The sequence below is a fragment of the Motacilla alba genome, chromosome 20 (assembly GCF_015832195.1).
Source record: "Motacilla alba alba isolate MOTALB_02 chromosome 20, Motacilla_alba_V1.0_pri, whole genome shotgun sequence".
NCBI classification, from domain to species: domain Eukaryota; kingdom Metazoa; phylum Chordata; class Aves; order Passeriformes; family Motacillidae; genus Motacilla; species Motacilla alba.
The window spans coordinates 9,649,129-9,670,683 of NC_052035.1; the positions used below are offsets into that span (position 1 = coordinate 9,649,129).

General features: G+C 41.9%; 1 protein-coding gene across 2 annotated transcripts; it reads left to right on the forward strand.

Moving 5' to 3' along the window:
* Positions 1-1,810: 1,810 nt before the first annotated feature.
* On the forward strand, positions 1,811-16,988 carry YTHDF1 (YTH N6-methyladenosine RNA binding protein 1). Of its 2 annotated transcripts, XM_038159077.1 has the most exons (5): positions 1,811-2,215; positions 2,604-2,628; positions 4,102-4,181; positions 7,939-9,465; positions 15,480-16,988. In XM_038159077.1, the coding sequence occupies exons 1-5, from the start codon at positions 2,189-2,191 to the stop codon at positions 15,504-15,506; spliced, it is 1,686 nt and encodes a 561-aa protein (XP_038015005.1). In that variant the 5' UTR covers positions 1,811-2,188; the 3' UTR covers positions 15,507-16,988. The 2 variants fall into 2 exon arrangements, with proteins under 2 accessions (XP_038015005.1, XP_038015004.1); XM_038159076.1 differs by lacking the exon at positions 15,480-16,988 and having other exon boundaries at positions 7,939-15,473.
* The last annotated feature ends 4,567 nt before the right edge of the window (positions 16,989-21,555 follow it).

Below are 21,555 nucleotides of genomic sequence, written 5' to 3' on the forward strand. Positions count from 1 at the left end.
CGTTTCTATATCGAGATGTGAACATACACAATCACATGGACTTCAGAGCAGTGCCCATCACCCAGGCACCCATCCTTTCCCTTCTCCTTCTGCACACATGTTCCTCTCTCCAGCCACGCTGATCACTTCTTTTTGTCCTGTTTCTTGAAGCTCTGTTCTTTGGACAGACTTTCCAGCACTCTCAGGGAGTGCCCACGGCAGGGATTGACTGACTTGCTCCAAAATTACACCAAAGGCAAACAGAATTGGAACAGGCCAGCTTGGACAGGGCTTGGAGCAACCTGGTCTGGTGGGAGCTGTCCTTGCCCACAGCAGGGATTGGAAGATGATTTCTGAGGTGTCTTCGAACCCAAACCAGTCTGGTATCCCAGGAAAATACCAATTATTACTCGCTACCCAAGTCAAACGGAGAACCCAAAGCATGTCAAGGTGCTGAGGATTAAAGCACCCCTCTTTTCTCCTTATCTCTGGATGTCTGATCAGAAAAAGGATAAAAGTGGACCCTTCATTTCAGGTATTTTATTAGAATGGTAAGTACAAACTCAAATTCACAGTTTCCGAACATGTGAACACAGAGGAGATTCTGGTTTTAACTGCGTCTAAAGGAAAGCATGATTGTGTTGTTCAGTGTATTCCACAAGGAGCAGAATTTGTCACTTTTACCCCTAAAATTAAGCATGGAGATGTTACAAGACTTTGTAACTAGCGGCACTTAGACCTTGATCCTGCTGAAATCTACGTAAACTGGGCTAAGGGGCCCAAATTCCACCCAGGTTCTACAAAACAGCTGGAAGAGAAAAACAATAATTATTTAAATAAAAAACAAAAAAACAAATATGTTGAGGGTGGCTGCTGCCAGTGGTCAGACTGGCTGTGTGAGGGAAAGTGGGTCTCCCAAAGCTCTTGGGTGAGCCAGAACAGGCTCCCCAGGAAAGTGATCATGGCACTGAGCCTGATGGAGCTCAAGGAGAACTGGACAATGCTCTCAGACACATGGTGGGATGGCTGGAGGGGGAGTCCTGTGCCAGGAGAGGAGTTGGGCTTTGATGATCCTTGACAGTCTTAAGCTGCACCTGGGGAAGTTTAGGCTGGGTATCAGGAGGAATTCCTTCACAGAGTGAGTAGACATTGGAACGGGTGGCCCCAGGGAGGTGGTGAGTGGCCATGGCACTCAGTGCCTTGATGTAGCTGACCAGAGGTGATGGGGATGGGTTAGACTTGATGGTCTCAGAGGTCTTTTCCAGCCTAAGTCATTCGGGGATCCTGGGTCCCTTCCAGCTCGGGAAGCTCAGTGATTCTATCTCAGTGACCCTGTGAACATGTCGGCAAAGAGTCCTCACAACGACTGAGGGAGGAACAGAATCAGAGAATATTCGGAGTTGGGAGAGACCCACAAGGGTCATCGAGTCCAATGCTGGGCCTGCACAGGACACCCAAGAACCCCTCCATGTGCCGTTATCCACACATATCTCGAGCAACCAAGCTCGGCGCTGCGAATCCCTGAGGAGCCCGTTCTATTGCCCGACCACCCTCTGGGCGAAGAACCCTTTCCTCCCGCGGAAGTCGCGCACGGCCATCGACGAGCCGTGCCCTCAGCCTCCCGGCTCCCCAGGCCGGGCAGCCCGAGCCCGCTGTGGCGGCCGGAGGTGCGGAGCCGTGTCCGCCATGCGGCCCCTCGTCCCCCTCAGTCCCCTCATCCCCCTCAGTCCCCTCAGCGCTCCCGCGCACGCGCACGAGGCGCCACCGCCCCGCGCGCCTTTCCCCCGCGCCCCGCCCCGTGCGCTCCCGGCGCGCCCCGCGCGCGCTCGCCGCTGACGTCACCGCAGCCCGGCGCCCGCCGCCATTGGAGTCGGCGGCCGCCGCTGCCCCGCTCGCTGCGGCCCCAGGCCCGGCCCGCGGGCATGTGAGAGACCGGGCCCGCACCGGCACCGGCACCGGCAGCGCCGCGCCTGAGCCGCGCCACCGCCGCCCGCACCGCCGTCCCCTGAGGAGGCGCCCCGAGGAGGCGCCAGGCGGCCCCTTTCCCTCCCCCTCGGCCCCGGCCCCTTCCCCGCCCGGCCGCCGCCTGAGGGGAGAGGAGGCGCCGCCGCCGCCCCTCCGCCAGGCCCCGGAGCTCCGCGCCGCGCCGAGCGGCCCTGCCTCGTCCCCCGGCGCTCTCTGCTGAACCACGGGGCCCTGTGCATGAATTATGTCTGCCACAAGCGTTGACCCTCAGGTGAGTGAGCGGCGAGGCGGCCCGTGGGCGGGGGGATTCCCGGGCCTGCGGCTGCAGGCCCCGCGAGGCTTTTCTTCTCCCCCTCGGCTGCTTTAGACCTCCATCGTTCTCCCTAACTTCCCCCGTGGGCACAGCGCGTTCCCGCCTCCTCCCCGGAGCCGGGGCCATTTCTCAGGAAGGCCGGTGCTGAGTGATACGTGGAACACGCTGCTCCAGCCGCGTTCCAAACAAACCTTGAGATGCTGCTGGCCATTTTTAGAAGTCTCTTCCTCGTCCTCAGAAGCTGTGGGGTTTGCAGTGCCTACGACAATATAAGCGTTTTTCTAAAATTAACTTTTTTTATTTCCCTTTTCTCTTTTTCCCGTAATCACGTGCTGTGGCTGCGCAGAGACCGAAAGGACAGGATAATAAAGGTGAGAAATCGTGCTGTGATCTGGTCGCTTAAATTGTTACTGTAAGAGATCAGTTACACAGGTACCTGTAGGTGAGCAGAAATGTATCGCTGTTACTCTGTATGGAAAACATCTGGGAGTGAGGGAATGTGTGCTTTGTTTCAAAAATAACATCGACTGCCATTCATCTGAGCTTGCCTGCATCCCACTTAATGCTGCTGGATTTGCAGTGGGAAGGACTCTGTTGGTATGAAATAATTCTCCCCATTTAACATGAAGCAGGTTGCTATGTTAAGTCACAAGGATATCCCTGTACAATTTATGTATTTTTGCCTACTTTTGCATGCTCTGTGAATGCAGTTGTGTTCCTGCTCTGCTGTTGGCTGAGATATTTACTTAAGCCCATAAACTTAAAAATTTTGGGAACTTAAAGAATGGTTAACTTCTGATGAGATAATAGATAATTTTTATAACTGTTCTGCTCCAATTGAAATTAAACTTAGTAATAAGTAATCTAAAAAAATCTTAATTCTTACTTTGATTGCTAATAAGCATGTATCTCTTAAGACTTACAAAGTTGTAATATCCAATTCATAAATGCTTTTTAATACATCTTAACCTGCCTTGAAAATCCAGCTCCTCCTAGTTGAAGAAACACATTTCCCTGTGTTTGTAAACACTCTTTTACCTCCACTCACCTTGATCAACTTTGCAGAAATACTCTGCTAAATTCCCAAACTTGTTTGCTAAACACTTTATTTGGTGTAGTGTTATATTTAGTTCAGCTGTTCTATGAAATAGTAAATACAGCAACTGCCACACTGTGTATTTGACCTTTATTTTCAAATTTAAAGCAAGCAGGAAATTATTTGAAGGGACCTAATAGCTGTTTTGGGTTAGTATATCATTCAGTAATGGGTTTCAAATGCTTATCAGACATTCTTTTATGCTGAAGTAGGAGACTTTATGGCAGATATCTCTTTTTTTACAGATGAGAATGTTGAAACTTAAGTTTTCCTGAAAATATCAGGATACCAAAGCTCTTAGCAGTCTTCATTTCATAATTAAATGTAACCTCACCTCATCTTATTTTAGCCAGCTTAAGCAGTGAAAAACACACGCTGGGAGAACTGTGAGTTTGTGTGTTCTAATTATGGGCCAGAACAATAGATGTTGTTTCCCAATCTTTTTTCACAAAATTGTTCTCAATAATGATTTTTTTTTATTGGGAGTTAATTCACATGAGTTGTTTACTCACCCTCAGCTGTAGAATTTCTCATTACTATTTTTTTTAATTTACTCAAGCTTTGTTTTATAAGCAGTAATATAAAGAGGAACTGTCTGGGGGGGTGGGAAATGTCATCCCTTGGTCTTTTTATGAGTGTTTCTGGTTTGCAGAAGAAATAAGGCTTTTCCTAAAGTAGCTTAGGGTGGAACATCACTCCTGCAATGCTGCTGCTGCTGTTATAATGTGCTGTAACCCTTTTTTTGTAGTACAAAATGGTTCCTTACATCAGAAGGACACAGTTCACGACAACGATTTTGAACCTTACCTTTCTGGGCAGTCAAATCAGGTTAGTGTATTTTTAACTTAGTTTTTTTTTTTCCTTAGGCATGCTGTTGGCACTCCATTCATAGAATTGTGTGGAGGGAGCAAATGCCTTAAATAGAAATGGAAAAAGAAATGACAGCATATTGTGTTACTTGGTGATACAACCAGCATTTGTGTTCCCAAAGCTAATATTACTCTGCATCTCCAGATGGCCACAAGTGAAAATGAAGTTGATGCTCCAAGGAGCTGGAGCTGATTCCTCTCCCCTTGCAGGCTGTTGGTGTGGCTGGACTGGGACAGCCTGCTCTTACAGTTCTTTGATAGGCCAGTTGCTTGTAGGAGTCTAAAAGTTCTGCCTTTGGGCTCTGCTGATTTCTGTTATTTATTTAATCATAGAAATTAATGTAGTTGAGATTTGGGTTGGATGCTCTCTAGGCACTTTGTAGAGTTGTCCCATTTTTTTTACACTTCAGCAAATGTTGTTCTTTCATGTCCTCTGATATATTTTAAGAATTAAAGATGTGTTACTTAAGAGTAAGGAACTGTAATGTAAACTCTCATTATAATGTGCATTAAATCAAGATTCATGACTAAAATAATATTTTAATTGAAAGTATTCTCTGAAGTAATTTTTGACTTTGCATTCAAATCTTTAAAGGGAACAAAATGTTTAGAAACTGGAGAAGCAAAAAGTTTTCATTCACAAGTATCAAACACCATTTCAGAGCGAAACATTTACCAGAGGTAAATGATGGGATGGCAAAGTGTTGCATTTTAAAAATGGAATTTATAATTCAGCCTGAAGCTGTCAGATGCCAGTGTTAATATTGATGACATCACTGAACTTGCTTGCAGGATAGACATGTTCTCCAGACTTCAAATAATTTAATGGGAGGCATTCCTTCTTTTGGAGTTAATGTGCTGTGGAAGGTAGAAAAGCCTTTGTGTGGAAAAAAAGAAAGCAAAATCTTAATTTTTAATATAGAATTAATTATAAAAGAAATTGAGGTTTTCACCTCCCTCTGATTTTTTAAAATTGTGCTTCATCACATTTGTATGTGGTTTTTAATGACTTAAAACTAAACTTGAAATATACTGAATGTTCACATAGAAAAATATATCCATCTATTATAGTTTTATTCTGGGAAGTTTGTCTTTGCTGTCAACAAGCCAAATTATTAGGATTAAATAGAAAAATTGCTATGGCTGTTAGAATTTCCATAATTATAATAAAAGTTTTCTTTATGAAAGTGTAGCTCCATTGACCAATTTATTTATGCTGCAGTGAAAAATTGGCATGGCACAAGAAACAATTGTGTAGGTCCTCTCACAATTTTAAGTGGAAAGTGACAGTAGCATTAATTAGGACTGTGAGATTTTGTACTCAAGACACCCGTGTTGCTGAACAAAGCCTTATTATCCAGTTATCCAGTCAGATTTATTCAGCCCTGGAAAAGTACTGTAAAGTACAGATGACTTAAAAAAAAGATTTGAAGCTAACTGGATATTTAAAATAAACTTAAGAAATTAAAGCCCCAGCTGACACGGTAATATATTTAACATCAAAAATCAAATGTAGGCGAGTAATATTGTTTTAAAAGTACTTTTAAGAGCACAGGGAACTGAGTCAAGTAGACTCTTCATATACAGATTTACACTCAGCAAGAAAAGCATCCTCCTGTAAAGTCAGTGAGAACCACGAGATTATTCCCATGGAACAGGGAATCACCAGCAAGGAGCATATTTTGGGGGAAAGGAGATTCTTTCCTAATTAACACAACAGTTGAGTTGGTTTTGTTTGAGGAGTTTTAATAAAAAAGATACAGAAAGTTGCAGAAAGGTCAAGGATAAGTTTATTGAAAGGTTCTGCTGTTGAAGGGAAGAACTTCTGTCAGGGTTTCTTTTACACACTCTGGCACAAAGCCAGTCAAAATAGATTGAATGTTTGGGAAGGATGGCTGCTGAAGCTTTCCTTGAATTTTGTTAGAATCCTTGTGGAGACTTCACAGGCTGTGTGACGAGATGACAGCTGCAGGAATTGTCTAAAATCCTTTAGCCTAAATATTTCTGAAACAAAACATTTGCTTTTCTCTAGGCTTACTCTTTTTGGTCTTAAATGCTAAACTTGTAGAATTTATGAGCATAAGTATCTCAGAGAACTACTTACATCTCCTCCCTTTTATCTGCTTTTGTTTTTAATTTTTTTCTTAAATTGACACTTTATAACACTCAGCAGTGTCAAAGTCTTTCAGAAAAATGGGTTTTTATGCTAAATATAATTAATTTAGCTTGGGAGGCTCAAAAACTCAGTGTATTTTAGAAGATCATCTCATAGGAAGATGATTTCTTTACCTCTTGTTAGTGATAAAATTTGTGTGTAAATAAAGGCAGCTTGAACAGTGGCAGAGATCATTTCTTTTGAATCAATAACATTGAATTTAGGCTGTTTCAGTCTCTGAAGTGTTTGCAGTACTGCATGGAAGTCTTGGAGGCATATTGTGGTATCATTCTGTGTATGAAACATAAGGTTATTGAATTACTCTGGCTTTGAGGTGTCCTGGAAAAGAGGTCATTGAAAAATGAACAGTAGAAATGATTCTGTATCAATTGGATATTAGGCTTATCTTCAGCAAGGAGGGATTGGCTGAAGTTCTGGTGCTGTTTTCCTAATTTTGCAGATACATTTTTCAAGTTTGAAATCCAGCAGTTTGAAAGAAGAGTTCCTCTTCTTAAAATAGTCTTTATGAGTAAGGAAAGGCGAGCTACTGTTTGACTCATTAACAGGAGATGTTGACCTTCCCACCCCCTCTCTGGTAATTACAGTTGGAGTGTCACTTTGGAAGGTCTCCAATATATGTGCTTCAAGTTGATTTGAAGAGGAATAAAGCCCACTTTAGAACATCCTGGCTTTGTTCTTTTGCAAGGCTGAATGGAAGAATCATATGGAATGCTTCAAAATCAGGTGCCAGCAAAGTGTTAGTGAGAGGAAAAGCTTCTCAGCTTGGTCTAAGACTTAGGAGGGTCTGCTGGCTTATAAATGTTTGGTCTCCTATTTCATGAGTGGGTGAGATGTCCTGTTTAGAAGGACAGTCAGGAACACTCCTGCACGGTTGTAACTTTGCTACTGAGGGAGGAAAAGATTTATGCAACAGGCTGGAAAGGGTCTTTCTCCAAGATTTGGGATGGCCTGTGTCATGTGCCATCTGGTCATGGATTTGTCTCTGGTGCACCGGGCCCTGTAAAGTCAGCTTGTATCTCAAACCTGTGGCAAACTTGGCATGTGTGTCAGAAGTAGCCTGTGTATGTTCAACTGCTTAAGGTGTGGGTTTTTTATTGGAAACTTTTGGCCCCTCAAAACAGCTCCATAATGAGGATTGTAACAGTATGTTATATGTGTTGTCATATTGAGGTGATTAGTCTAAAGCTTCTTCCATGTAGCAGTCTGGAAATGCTAAACATCCTTAGTTCTGTGAGCTACAAAATATAGTTAGAAATGTTCCTTGCAATAATTTGGGGTGTTGGCTACTAAATAACCTTAGTAGTGTGAGATTACATGGTTTCAACATCTCAAGTACTAACCTCAATGTGAGCCCCTAGTCCTGGGGTGTTAGGGATGCCCAGATGCTTCATTTCAGCCCTGAATCCTTCTTGGAATGTGAACTAAGATCTGTCATTAGAAATTGCATTACTTTGTCTCTAGTGTTGTTTTCTGTTTAGTGCTGTGGCTGTTTAAAAATGAAGGGTTTATTTATCTGGTGACTGTTTTTTCTCTTTAACAGAACAGTAGCTATCCATCAATGACTGATCCTTATCTGTCCAGTTATTATCCACCATCTATTGGGTTCCCCTATTCTCTCAGTGAAGCACCATGGTCTACAGGAGGAGATCCTCCTATCCCTTATCTCACCACCTATGGACAGCTCAGTAATGGGGATCATCATTTTATGCATGATGCCGTTTTTGGACAGCCTGGGGGTCTGGGAAATAATATCTATCAACACCGCTTTAACTTTTTCCCTGAAAATCCTGCCTTCTCAGCTTGGGGAACAAGCGGATCCCAAGGACAGCAGACACAAAGCTCAGCATATGGGAGCAGTTACAGCTACCCACCCAGTTCCCTGGGGGGTACCATTGTGGATGGACAAACAGGATTTCATAATGACACATTAAATAAAGCTCCTGGAATGAACAGTATTGAACAGGGAATGGTTGGACTTAAGATTGGTGGAGATGTTACAACTTCTGCAGTGAAAACAGTAGGTTCTGTTGTTAACAGTGCCGGCATGACAGGCGCCCTCTCTGGGAATGGTGGATCTAATGTAAACTTGCCAGTATCTAAACCAACCTCTTGGGCTGCTATTGCCAGCAAGCCTGCAAAACCACAGCCTAAAATGAAATCAAAAACTGGACCTGTAATCGGAGGAGCGTTGCCTCCTCCCCCTATAAAGCATAATATGGACATAGGTACTTGGGACAATAAGGGTCCTGTGGCAAAAGTTCCTGCCCCCCAACAGATACCTTCTCCTCAGTCTGTTCCACAGCCACAGCAACCAATTGTTCAGCCTGTTCCAACTCAGCCTCCTCCATTGACTCAGCCACAGTATCAGACCCCTCAGCAGCCACCCCAAAACCGCTGGGTAGCTCCTCGCAACAGAAACGCAGCTTTTGGCCAAAGTGGAGGAACTGGGAACGACACCAACTCAGCTGGCAGCACCCAGCCCAACCCCGTTCCGAGCGCTGAGTCCCATCCCGTCCTTGAAAAACTGAAAGCTGCTCACAGCTATAACCCTAAAGATTTCGAATGGAACCTTAAAAATGGACGTGTGTTCATAATAAAGAGCTATTCCGAGGATGATATTCATCGTTCCATTAAATATTCCATTTGGTGTAGTACGGAACACGGCAACAAACGCCTGGACAGCGCTTTTCGCTCCATGAACAGCAAGGGCCCCGTGTACTTGCTGTTCAGTGTCAATGGCAGTGGACACTTCTGTGGAGTAGCAGAGATGAAATCACCTGTGGACTACGGCACCAGTGCAGGTGTCTGGTCTCAGGACAAGTGGAAGGGGAAATTTGATGTCAAGTGGATCTTTGTGAAGGATGTGCCCAACAACCAACTGAGACACATCAGGCTGGAGAACAATGACAACAAACCCGTTACAAACTCCCGTGATACACAGGAGGTGCCCTTAGAAAAAGCAAAACAAGTGCTTAAAATTATTGCTACTTACAAGCACACGACCTCCATCTTTGATGACTTTTCTCATTATGAAAAGCGCCAGGAAGAGGAGGAGGTGGTGCGGAAGGTAAACTTATTAAAAAATTTATTTTATACACAGATATGGGGAAAATGAAATGTGGAGGCTGCTATGGTGGAAAAATGTAAGTAGGAATTCAAAATGTTTTTAATACATCTCAGCTTGATGGTTTCTTGAGTGTTTAACAACACAAATCTGATGCATATTTCTTTGTGAAAGTTTCACAAGTCAATGCATTTCAAAGCAGAAAGCTAAGCAGTAATGCGGGTAAAGGACTTTATGTCCAGTTTATTGGAGTTTGTTTTTTTTTTTTTTTAATCTTAAAATGGTTTATAGAAAATAGTTTCTGTTTCAGAATTGGGTTCTGATTGCCAGTGATTGTCACTTAAGTTTTTTGCCTTAAATATGAGGTGTTTAAACGCTGTTTGACTGGAACTGGGCTATCAAAATTGATACCTGTACTGGTATTTGAAATTTGTACATCACCTTTAAGAATAAGACTCCTGATTTTGTTTATTCAGTTTATCTCTCTGGAAAAGAGTTGCATAATATTGCTGGAATAGTGCTAGAAAGAGTGCATTTATGCTGCCAAAGTCACGTGTATTATTTGGATAAATAAAGGTTTTCAGTTCCCAGGTTTAATCTGTCTACTAATTCTTGAAGTTTTGAGTGAAGATGTAGTGAGAGAAGTCTGGGCAGTAATTGGGAGAGTGTAGTAAAACTTCCTGTACACTTTGGCTCTAAGTCTGTCACAGGGATTTCTGTCCCTCTCCATCCCACTACCTCAGTTTCAAGAATGCCTTTCTCTAACTAGGCAGTCTAGAGGTAATGACCTGGCAAAATAATAGGTGTCAGGATGTGTAGTTGCTACTGAAGTAACACTTAAATTTGCTTGGTGTTGATAGTGACCTTTCTTGTATAGCATTGCAAATACAGCATTTGTTTGACAGGCTGGTTTAGTTTAGGGTAGCTCACACTTGTTTTAAGATGTTTTTTAAAGCAGAGACTTAATGCATGTTCCTGCAACTTAAATTCTAAAATTGCCATTTTAAAGTTTTTATTGCCATTTTAAAGTGTAGATAAAATTATTTAAACTATCTTCATAGATTGTACCCTTAAATTATGCGAGAAAAGGAGTGTTCAGTGTCTTTAAAACTTTGTGGCTGAATCTTTCCTGGCCATGATAGATGTGCACAGCTGACCTCAGCACAGCAGGGAAGGACAGCTTAAAATTGCAAGTTTTTCTTGCGTACTCCCTGTGGGGTTCCACGAGGTAAAACCTAAAGGGCTTTACTTGAACACTTCATTCCTCCAGTAGATAATTAACAATTCAATATTTAATGTGGCCTGTGTCTTGGAGAGGCGTTCCCTTATGCAAGAGAGAGTCCTGACAAAGTGAGGCAGCCTGGGTTCCTCTGCCCAGTGCTTGTGGTGTAGTGGGGTGTGATTGGTTTGGGTTTTTAATTCTGTCTCCCTGTGCTCTGCTGCCAAGGCTGGAGGGGAGAGCTGTGGGTGTTGAAAAAGTGAGAGCACAGGATCAGTGATAACAGATCTGCTCCTGCACAGATAACTCCCTGGCCTGAGCAGGATCCCAGTGGTGACACAAACAGCAGAATCCCTCTGCTTTGTAGGATTTCAGAGGGCTGAAGGGTGTTTGACTGTTGAGCTGATCTCATTTTGGGTTGATTTAATAAACACAACTAATCCCCACTATCTGCAAAAATATTCTTACCCAGGTCACTGCTTTATTTGTAACACAATCAGTTTTTCAAAATAATGCATTTTCCTTCCTCATTTAAAACAGAGGCTATGGCTTGTATTACACATTCACAAAATAAACTATGAAGTTTAATTTAATATTTCTTAGATTCCTCTGAATAGCTTAGAAAATGGGACACCAAAGTACACTGAGGAAGGTAATAATGCTAGAGAGCTAAAGCAGAGCAGCAGTGAAGGAATGAAAAATAAGATGCTGCTTGCCAGGTTGCACTCTATAAAACTTGATTGGAAAGTCACTGTTTTTTCCCCTTCTTTGATAAAACGAATTTTAGAAGTCCAGCTGATTACTAGAAGGGTTGTTTTTTTACAGGATATACACACACCTAAAGTTCTTATCGTTAAGAAGTTTGTTCAGTTGAAGTTCAGACCTTCCTAGTAACAAAGTTAATCTTCCTATGACAGTAATTTTTGAAGAATCTTATTGCCAGTTAAAGTATCTTATGATCTAATTGACATTTTCAGGTAGTTGTTTGTATATGTGCCATCTTCAATGATTTTCAGATTGCCGGGTTTAACTCATTATACTCTTGTTTAGCTGTAAAATCATTGAAATTTTGTGCTTCCATCTCACTGCTGTTGTGATTACAAAGGGACACAATTCTTAAAAAGCTGTACATGGAGAGCTTAAACGATACAATTTCCTTTATACACAAATATTTATTCGAGAATAATAATGTAATCTGTGCAGGGCAAGCCACTGGCATTTTAGCTCTTTAGATGGTTCCAGTTTGTTGCTAACCAGCATTTCCGTGGCTGCTGTGTGCAGAGCCAGCTCCAGCTCGTGCTGCTCAGTTTAACTGATGTAGGAGCCTCGGTGTCAGTGCCAAATCATCCAGTGAGGCTTTGGCAGGTACAGTGCTGGATTAAATTCTTCCAAGTGCCAAAGATTGATCGTTTTGCAGCATTACTGAAAGAAGGTATCCCTCCAGAACTGAGAGAGGATTTGGTCATGCTGGGATATAAGTCCAGCTTTTGATTCGCCACACTGAAATACTTCAACCCAGTCTGGTGACCCAGAACCTGGGAGGGCATCGGGGTCTGGAATGAAATAGCAAAACAGTGAGTGGCATGAATTCTCACCTGACCCTCACAGCTTTTTTCTGTCAGTTTCAGAGCTGCTACAGTGCCCACAAAGAGCTCCTTCTGTCATCCAAGCTTGTGCTCTGAAAACTGTAAAAAAGTTGTGATGTGTGAGAGAGCTTCTTTAAAAAAAAATAAAAGAGTATAATGTGGCATTAGTTACTAATATTTCCTAAAAGCATGCCATCAGAGCCTTAAAAGTTGTCTTCCAAAGTTTAAAAGCTTGTGAAGACAAACTTGTTGCAGATCTTGGTACTTCACAGGTGACAGCTGAGCTGTCAGCAGCTTGTGCTCCCAGATCTGCAGCACAGCAGATGGTGCCAGTTGCTGTACTGGGCTGCTGTGCTGGCACCTCTGATTCAGGCAAGGCACTCAGCTCTACACCTTGGTGTTGTGTTGGCATTGCTGCATAGTCTCAGCAAGCTCCTGAATCACCAAGATTACCAGTTCTGCTTTAGGTGATTAAATACTGGAAAGTGTTGGCTGGTGTGTGTTGGTACTTGGAAATACTCATTTTCTCCTAGCACTTTTGGTGATGAGCTTTCTGTGAACACAGTCACAGAGCTTAAAAGGATGGAATATTGTCCTTCCACCAAAGCTCTAGTTAAAACACATATTTTAAGATTAATAGCGTGTTCCTGAGATAAAGAAAACATTTCTGTTTTTGTGTCTGAAGATAAATGCTTTGATCCCACTGACTTTAACCAAGTTTAGTAGGAAAGTTGAAGCTACTTTAGCCTGAGGTGAAGAGAAAAGAAGTTTGACAGGGATGAGTGTCTCCAAGGTGGAAATCTCTGCAAGTTTTGTGGAAATCTATTTTCCCTGTGTCTGAAGACCATACAGATTAGTGTCCTGAAGGAGAAGTGTGCAGCTGGAGCTCTCCTGTGAGATATCAAGAGTGTTCCACTGGAGAAGAGAAGCTGAAGGCTCCGGATCTTCAGAACCAAAATGAGCACAGCTTTGTTAGCTGCTTACAAAACTGTTTGTGCTTGCTTGCAGTAGTGCTAAATAGCAGTAAGGAAGAGAATTTGAGAGTTAGAGCTTCTAAAAAGCAGCCATGCTCGAGAGCACGAAGAATTGTTACATCAGTTTATGTGCTTTCAGACATTTGTAAAGAGGAAGACTCAGATTAGCCCCCAAGAGAGAAAGCAAAAAGCAAGGTAGGAGGAACTGCTTGGGAACTTGCTCAGTAAAGAGCACTTTTTACTGAATTAGAGTCTGAGCTGTTTCTGAATACCATCAGCACTTCAGGTGGAGGTCTCGGGTGCTAGCCTGCCTTTTTTATGTGGGGCTAGTCCATGAGAATGGAAAGCTTCTGTTTCTAAAGAAAGCGGAATTAGGGAGGTCAGTGGATGACCACACAGAAAACTAAAAATAAGGTAAATAAGTGACATGAGGTGGCAGTGGGAAAGAGTGGGCCCATGAACATGGTAGGGCTGTACAGGGGATGTGCCACCTTGGGAATGGAAGTTGGAAACAGGATGAAACAATTACTCTTTTTGGAAGCCTGAAAACAGAGTTGATATGATTCAGTTCTAGATACTTTGTAACCACCTTTTGTTTGAAATGTCAGGCAGACATAAGCTCTTTTTATTAAGAACAACATGTAATGTTCTGATACTCTGCCATTAGGAAATGGCTTTTGCTGATAATTCATCATAGTTGAGAGTTGAAAGACAGGAGGAATAGATTTTTATAATAAATTCTACCACTTTACACAGCTTGTTTTGTTGCTTTGATAAAACAACTTTGCTATCTCTTAATTCTGTCTTAAATTATATATTAGTAATTCATTCTGGACTTTGTTGACTTAATTTTATTATGAAAATTAAAATAGTAACATTCTGCCTGGAGGCAAAAATCAATATATTCAGTTTTTAAAAATCTCTTCTGATTTTTATGCTGTGACCAGCTGAAGCAGCAAATGCAGTCTGTTACATTTACAATGGTTGGTATATTAGCAAGTAAGCTTTACATCACAACAGAAACAATTCTGAGATGAATTTTATACAGAATGAGTCCACAAAACAAAATATGAAGGTGTTAGTTCAGGAGCTGGCTGGTGGTGGTGCTTAGGCTAGTTCACAATTTCCTTTGGTGTAGGATTTGGAGCCATGTTGATGTGTTTGAGTACAGAATTGAGTCTTTCCATGCTAGTTCTGCACTGGAAGCAGCAAAAATGGGAAGGCTTAGCCTTTTCTGTTCAATGTGCAGTGCTGCCCTGGCTGGAGGATGCACAGGACTAAGACACAGCAGCCTGGTTCTGTCCTGCTGTCATTGCATGTTCTGCCCTTGTGGGGCTCCTGGAACCCTGAGTGAAGTGCCCTGTGCTGCCGGGCACTGCTCAGGTGTCCCTGGAGCCCTGTGCTGCCAGGCACTGCTCAGGTGTCCCTGGAGCCCTGTGCTGCCAGGCACTGCTCAGGTGTCCCTGGAGCCCTGTGCTGGTGGGAGAGCACAGGGTCACTGATGTGGTGCTCACCTGCAGGCAGCCCCCAGCTGTATCCTTTAGGTGACCTTTACTGGCTTCAGTATTTGTGGTTAGCAGAAACTTGGGGAAAAGGCTCAAAGACTCTCCCAGCAGCACTTTGGGACACCCTTGGCTTGGTCAGTCCAGCTGTGCTGGGTTGTCTCAGACCATGTAGAAGCACAAAACTTTCCTTGTACCTGATATTGTTTCTGTCTCTTACCCCCAGGTATTTCCCAGTGCTTCCCAGAATAGTTGAACCCATAGGAAGAATTAGGGACAGAGTTTCTCAGCAGCTCAAATCCCTGCTTTTACTGAATGTGACTAAACTCCAAAGTCATTTGAGTGCTTCAAAATTAGACCAGTTCTGTGGGGTTCACTAATCTGCCATCTGCTTTCTGCTCGTGTATTGGTTGTGCTACTACTGCAGTAGCTAAAATAATCCAGAAAGTAGAATATTGCAGATCCTGGTTCTCCTTAGGAGTGTTGATGTTTCATACCTTTGTCTCTGTGTGACCTTGGTTTGGAGTGTCTGCTGGTATTCATCCAGAGTTCCACCTGAGACTGCAAAACATTAAATTATCTAGTCCTTGGGTATGTTGGGTATGAACAGTATATTTATAAAATGTAGCAGCATTGTTTTAAGTGTGTAATTATCTGGGATCTCATTAGTTCTGTTAAACTACTAAAAACTCTGTTTGTTCCTTTGACTAAAATCTTAACTTTTTTCTCTTTGCAGGAACGTCAGAATCGAAACAAACAATAAGAATAAACATAAACAGTTTGATATATATACTAGAACTGATAATAGATTCGACTATGAGAAACAAAATTAAGTATAACTGGTGCTGTATCCTGGCATCAGGACAAACTAAAGCTTTCAGTTCCAATATATCTTCTCGTGCAGGGGAAATTAAGTTGTTGCATCTTTAAGTACATTGTAGTTTATTTTTGCCCAAGTGGATCTGCATTAATTTGTATCTTTTTTTCTATGTAAAATTCTGTAGAAATCATTAATAAAGGTGTGTCTGTTTTTATTTTTTTAAGTTGGTAAACAGTTATATTAACCTAATGTGGACCTATACATGAGCATACTAAAGTGTCAGTGCTTCCCAAAGACTTTATTTTGGCACAAATTATGTTCCTAGCCAGATATGGAGATTATGGAGAATACATGACAAATCTTCCTTTATCCTCCTCCCAATCCCTTTTTCTTCATGGCAGAAGTAAGAAACCATGCATTGATTCTTTTTTTGTCATTAAAAAATAAAAAACTCCTAAGATACTGCACTTCAGAATTTTAAAATGAAAAAAACCCCTAAATTTCTGATCACTTTGTGCAGCTGCTCTGCCTCTTTATTTATCTGTACAATTACTCTTTTAAAAAACTGCTGATGCGCCATGTTGGTTTTTTCTGTCTAGTAGAAAATCAAATTGTCAGTGGAATTGTTTCTCTGGAAAATATTTCCCTTTCACATTCTGTTAACCAGTGCTTCAGTGTGCATCTGTTACTCCATATCCTGCCGAGGGTGAGCAAGACGCTTTCTCTCAGCCATAATTCTGCTTTACGGTTTTTGTAGCTTAATTAAATAATAATGTGATGCTATCGACATTGCAGGGGTTTTAAACAATGTGTTTAAACCTGTTTCAGCTTTCAGGTGTTATTAGTTAATTGCAGATCATTTTTAATCCTTCCCTTCATTACTCTCTCCCAACCCTCCCCAAATCCTAATGCCATTTAAAGTTTTTATACCAATAATGCTGAGCTTTAACGTAGGAACTAATAGTACGGATAATATGATGGATTATGCCTCAGATGTTTTAAATTGACAGTGTGTTTGTCTAATTTTTTTTTTCTGTTGGATGAGTAAAAAAACCTGTTTTAAGAAATTGAATTTGCTGTCATGTTTTTGTGGAGTGAGGGGACCGTCGGAGAACCTGTCACCAACTGGAGTTCCAGTTAAGCATGGAAATGGTGCTCATGTCCGCTGCTCTAGCACACTGAATCTGCACGTGTTTATTGTAGAGGATCTTTTACTATATTAGAAAGCAAGTATCTTCTGAATACTATTTACTCCAAAAGGACCTCCAATTTAAATAAAGTTTAATCTGTATCATTTAGACTTGTATTTAGAACGTATAACTCTGTCTCTGGACTGTTACTGCCTGTAAGGAGTAATGGACAGCATCAGATTAACTTTTTCCTCTAGGAGAATACAAGCCTTAATAAACAATACATATTTAGCAAGCTTGATGTCATTTTCTTTTTTTCCCTACATTCAGTTGTCTTCCTCTGTTCGAATCACACTTTATGCTGATGCCTCAATTAAATCTAACTTGAGAAGTGGTTTGATTGAGTAACTCAGATGTTTGCTCTCAGCACACCTGAATGGTTTCACAGGACTCTACAGAGCACATTTAAGCAGTTTTGACTGTTCCCATTCCTCAGAGGACCTGCATCCATGTGCAGTGCTGTCACTTGTGCTTCCCTTTCCCCTGCTACGGTGGAGAAGCTGAGGAGAGGACTGGAAGTGGTGCTGTATCCTTGAGGAGGCAGCAGCACAGCCTTGGGTCACCAGGGTGAGAAAAGAACGTCCCAAATCCAGTAGTGCTCTGACCAGTTTTGTTCCCAGCACTTGGCTGTGTTTCCCAGCTGTTACCTGCAGTAATTTACTTTGGTATCTTTTTTTAACTGACTTATTGAAGCGATTGTGCATTTAATGAAAGTGTTGCCATCCAATAAAAGTGATGCTCTTAGTTTCAGTTGTTATGTCAGAACACTTCCACTGGTGATTCTAGAGCCAGAAAGAACTGCTGCATCTGGACCCTCAAGAGAAAAGTTAATTACACGACTTCAGTATTTTTTTTTCAGATCTAAACACTCTTTGCTGTGATATACCAATAGACTTCAGGTAAATGTTCTCTAAAAAAAAAAAAATTAGGAGCCTTCAGCTGAAACTGGTGTGATGATATTATGGTGGTGATGTGTTTCAGCTGTCTGGCTTTGTGGGCAACAGAAAACAGCTTCAGTAAGAAGAGATTTGTTATTGACACTGCAGTGTTGTTCAGCCCTATCAGAGAGGTGGGAGAAGATTTAACAGTGGCTAAAAGAATCCTGTTCATCACAAGCACGTTGGGTGCTCAGATAACTGCAGTGCTGGCTGCTGGTCCTCATTTTCAATCCCCTGCCGCTGCAGTTCCAAGGGATGACTCACTTTTTGTGTTTCACAGAGTTCACATTTCACTGTGAGGGGGAAGAAACATTCTTCCAGTGTCTCTTGAAGAATAACTTCATGTCACAAGTCTTGCTTATTCTTTATTTAGTCCAAGTAATAGTTCTGAAGGAATGTTCCTGTGTGCTTTTGGAATTGCTGCTTAAACTCACTCCTTAAATGAGTTGCTTTGCTTGGTGTTTCTGGAGTTTGGGTGTGACAGTAACTCTGCAGCCTTTCACTTTTAAGCCAAATGGAAGTGGTATCATCAAATGCTGATTAAAAAGTTAAATTATGTCTCTGGTTCAATTACTGGTTGGTGATGGCAGCACGTTACACTGCTCTGAAGCTGTGAATATGCATCATGAGGGGAAAAAACCTATTTGTTTGCAGGTAGTCACACCAAAACTAATAGTACAGAATAATTAAATCTTTATGGAGATTATGTTTGTCACTGGGAGTGACTTGAGCTTGTAGAGAGAACTATGAAGTTAAACCTACACTGAGATGTGAGGGCAGAAATTCAAGATTCTTTCTTTTCCATAACATGTCGTGCTCATGAGGTCAGACTGATTTTTTTACTTCTCATTTTTGGGAGATGGAAATAGAGGATGTAAAATTAAAAATACTACTTTTTTTTTTTCTTTCACCATTTACACTGCTGTTGATATTCAAAGATGTGTTTCTTCATGAAATACTTGATATTTCTTTGAAGAACTTAAAGGTATTTATGAAGTTGCTCAAAGGGTATTAGTGAGATCTCAGTGAAGAAGAGAGCAGTATTTATTTCTGAGCATTAGACTGACCACAGTGCACTACAGAGCATGGGTAAGTGTTTTGCTTTTCCTCTTTAAAACTGTGGGATTTTATTTGGCCACAGAGGATGGAAATTCCAATAAATGTGGCCATAAAAAACCTTGTAGGCAGAGATAGTGCAAGACTATCAAAAGAAAACTAACTGATGTAATGTTACTGCCCTTCTCTGGTTTCTGCACCTCTTGAGAAAAGAGGCTGAGAGGAGTAAGGGAAATTTAGTTAAAACAGCAGATAAATGCAAAACAAAGCACAAACATCTGATGGAGGGAAGTGTGTTTTGATGTAATGCTCCTTTTCCTGGTCTCTCAGCTACTTTGAATTCTTTATGTTGAACAATCTGTTTCCCTTGGAAAAAGCTCTGGCTCTTGCTGACAGCAGCGCTCAGCATCTGCTCATTTCAGGAGAAAGCTGTTGGCTATTTTTGGGAAAGTGCAGGTTTTAATTGGAATTTGTGATCCTGCCCAAGAACGGAGCAAGTGTAGCTGGGGCTGGGGCTGTGATCTCTGCCTTGGCTGTAGCCTGCCCTGTCCACAGCTCCTTTGAGAAGGAACAGCTCTTGTTCAGCCTATTTTTAGAATTAGGAGAGTTGACTCAGAATGTTGAAATGACTTAATTGGGGTGTGACTTGGCAAAGGGAGATTTTGGATTTCACAAGAAACGTGGTTCAGGCTGATGGACTGTTCCATAGCTGACATCATTCCCACAGTGCATCTTCCCAGTTCACATCTCTTGGTGCTTTGACCTCATGTGAGGGTGAAGGGAAATGTCTTGGTATGAACATTATCAATTTCACAGCTTTCCTGTCTTCAGAAAGCTTGTGTTGATTAAAAAAAGCTTCCAAATTGCCTATTGCAGATGCAGAACTGCTTTGCATGTGCAGTGTGGGACGTTTCTCATTTCCCTGTCAGAGCATGAGCAGGGCAGGGCTTTAGCAATTCCAAGAACAGCTTTTGTTCCCTGGTACAATATGGGATTAATTTCCTTGTTTTATGCAGGACCATCATTTCAGGGCACCTTTGTAATCCCTTGGGAAATGCTAAGAGTGCTGACTTGACTTGTGTCTCCTCATTCTGCTTCCTGTAGCATCCCTGATCTCCCTTTTGTTCACAGTCTGAGATGAGTTTCTGCCAGCACAAGCAGGACCTTGGAGATATGCCTTCTTCAACATGCAGGACTTCATGGAACTGATATCATCACTATCTTTTACTGAATATCCTTCAGTTTGGAGAGCGTGGGAGGTTTTATGCCATCTGTCTGTTTATAAGTTATTCAAGAAATTATTTTTACCTGGGATGTTACCATGACAACAGACAGACAGCAAAGTCTTCACCAAATGCATTTCTAATGTCCAACTGCTGCTAAATCAGTAGGCTCTGGTGTTTTGCTGTGGTTTCAATAATGAAGACAGTGGGAAAGAGGTGTAAATACTTGTTTTACCAAATATACATTCTCCAGGTATTTTTAGATTATTAATGCAGTGCCTTGGGCAGTAATACATATTGCAAGCAACATCCTTAAATATTTTTTTCCCCTCACCATCTGGATGTGAGAATAGGAAGAAAATAATTTTTATCAGTAGAGGATACATTGATTTATATAGATATTATTAGGGAGCTTTTTTCATTATTTATATCTGCTTTGATTGCTTTGCTTTGCTCTGTGGGCCTGCAAATTGTAACTTGAGCAATTTGATGACTGATAACATTTCAGTCTCTAGAATAGCTCAACATCTCCCTGCAAGTTTTGTTCTGCAAACCCTCCTGAGTTAGAAACCACTGATGTGATAGGAACTGTTCCTGCTGCTGCTGCTGCTCTCTTGTGACAACACATTTCAGCTGAAAGCACTCGAGGGCACAGAAATGGAATGTTCAGGTTCTTGCAGCTGAAGGCACTTTGCTGAAATACTATTTAGTCAGTTCTGATAAAACTTTGGGGAGCTGGGAGCCATTAGGCTCCCAGAAGCAGCAAATCAGATCATTGTCTACACCTAGAGGGAGAGTTACTTTTTAATTCAAGACTGCACATTCCCTGCAGTGGGCCCAGATTTGGCAAGTTTGGAGTTAAACTCCAGGTGGAGAGTGTCTTCTTCTTCACCTCCTTTGTGGATAATCAGCCCATTCAGGAAATAATGAATTTTGGAATGTCTGGGGATTTATGGAGACTGTTCAGCTTTCTTAGTCCGTTGGTATGTATGAAAATCCTTTTCTGATAGAAATGTTTCATACAAATTTGTAAAATATTGACAGTATACATTTATGTGAGCACAAATAGCCTGATTTGCTGGGGGAAGAACTCCTCAGAGGTCTGCAAAAAGCTCCTGCTTGTAACATGAAAAACTGTCAGCAGAGGCTTTTGGCCACTTTTAAAACACTGATTACCCAGAGCCCTTGAAAGCACTTTGGTGAAATGACAAAGTGCTTTGATGTTTTGGCCTGTATTCCATAAATGCATCGGTGACATTTCTTACCTGGCATGAAAATTCACATTTGTTAAGTACAACTGTCTGTAAAGTTTCTAGGCCTCTGTTCCAATCTTTAACTCGTGCTAGGCCCCTCTGAAAGGTGCTCTGAGATACACAAAACCTGAGATCCTTCCCAGCTCTGCTGCTCAGGACTGGGGTAGGACAAAGGCTGGAAGGGGGTGCAGGGTAGGGCTGACAACAAAACTGTGCCATTGCAGAGGATTTTGAACCATTTGTTTAAAGAGTGCAGGTTTAATCCTTAAAGGAGCTCTTTTGTGCTTTCCCACAGGCAGAGCAGAAAGCAGGGGTAGGAGCCAAAAAGGCTG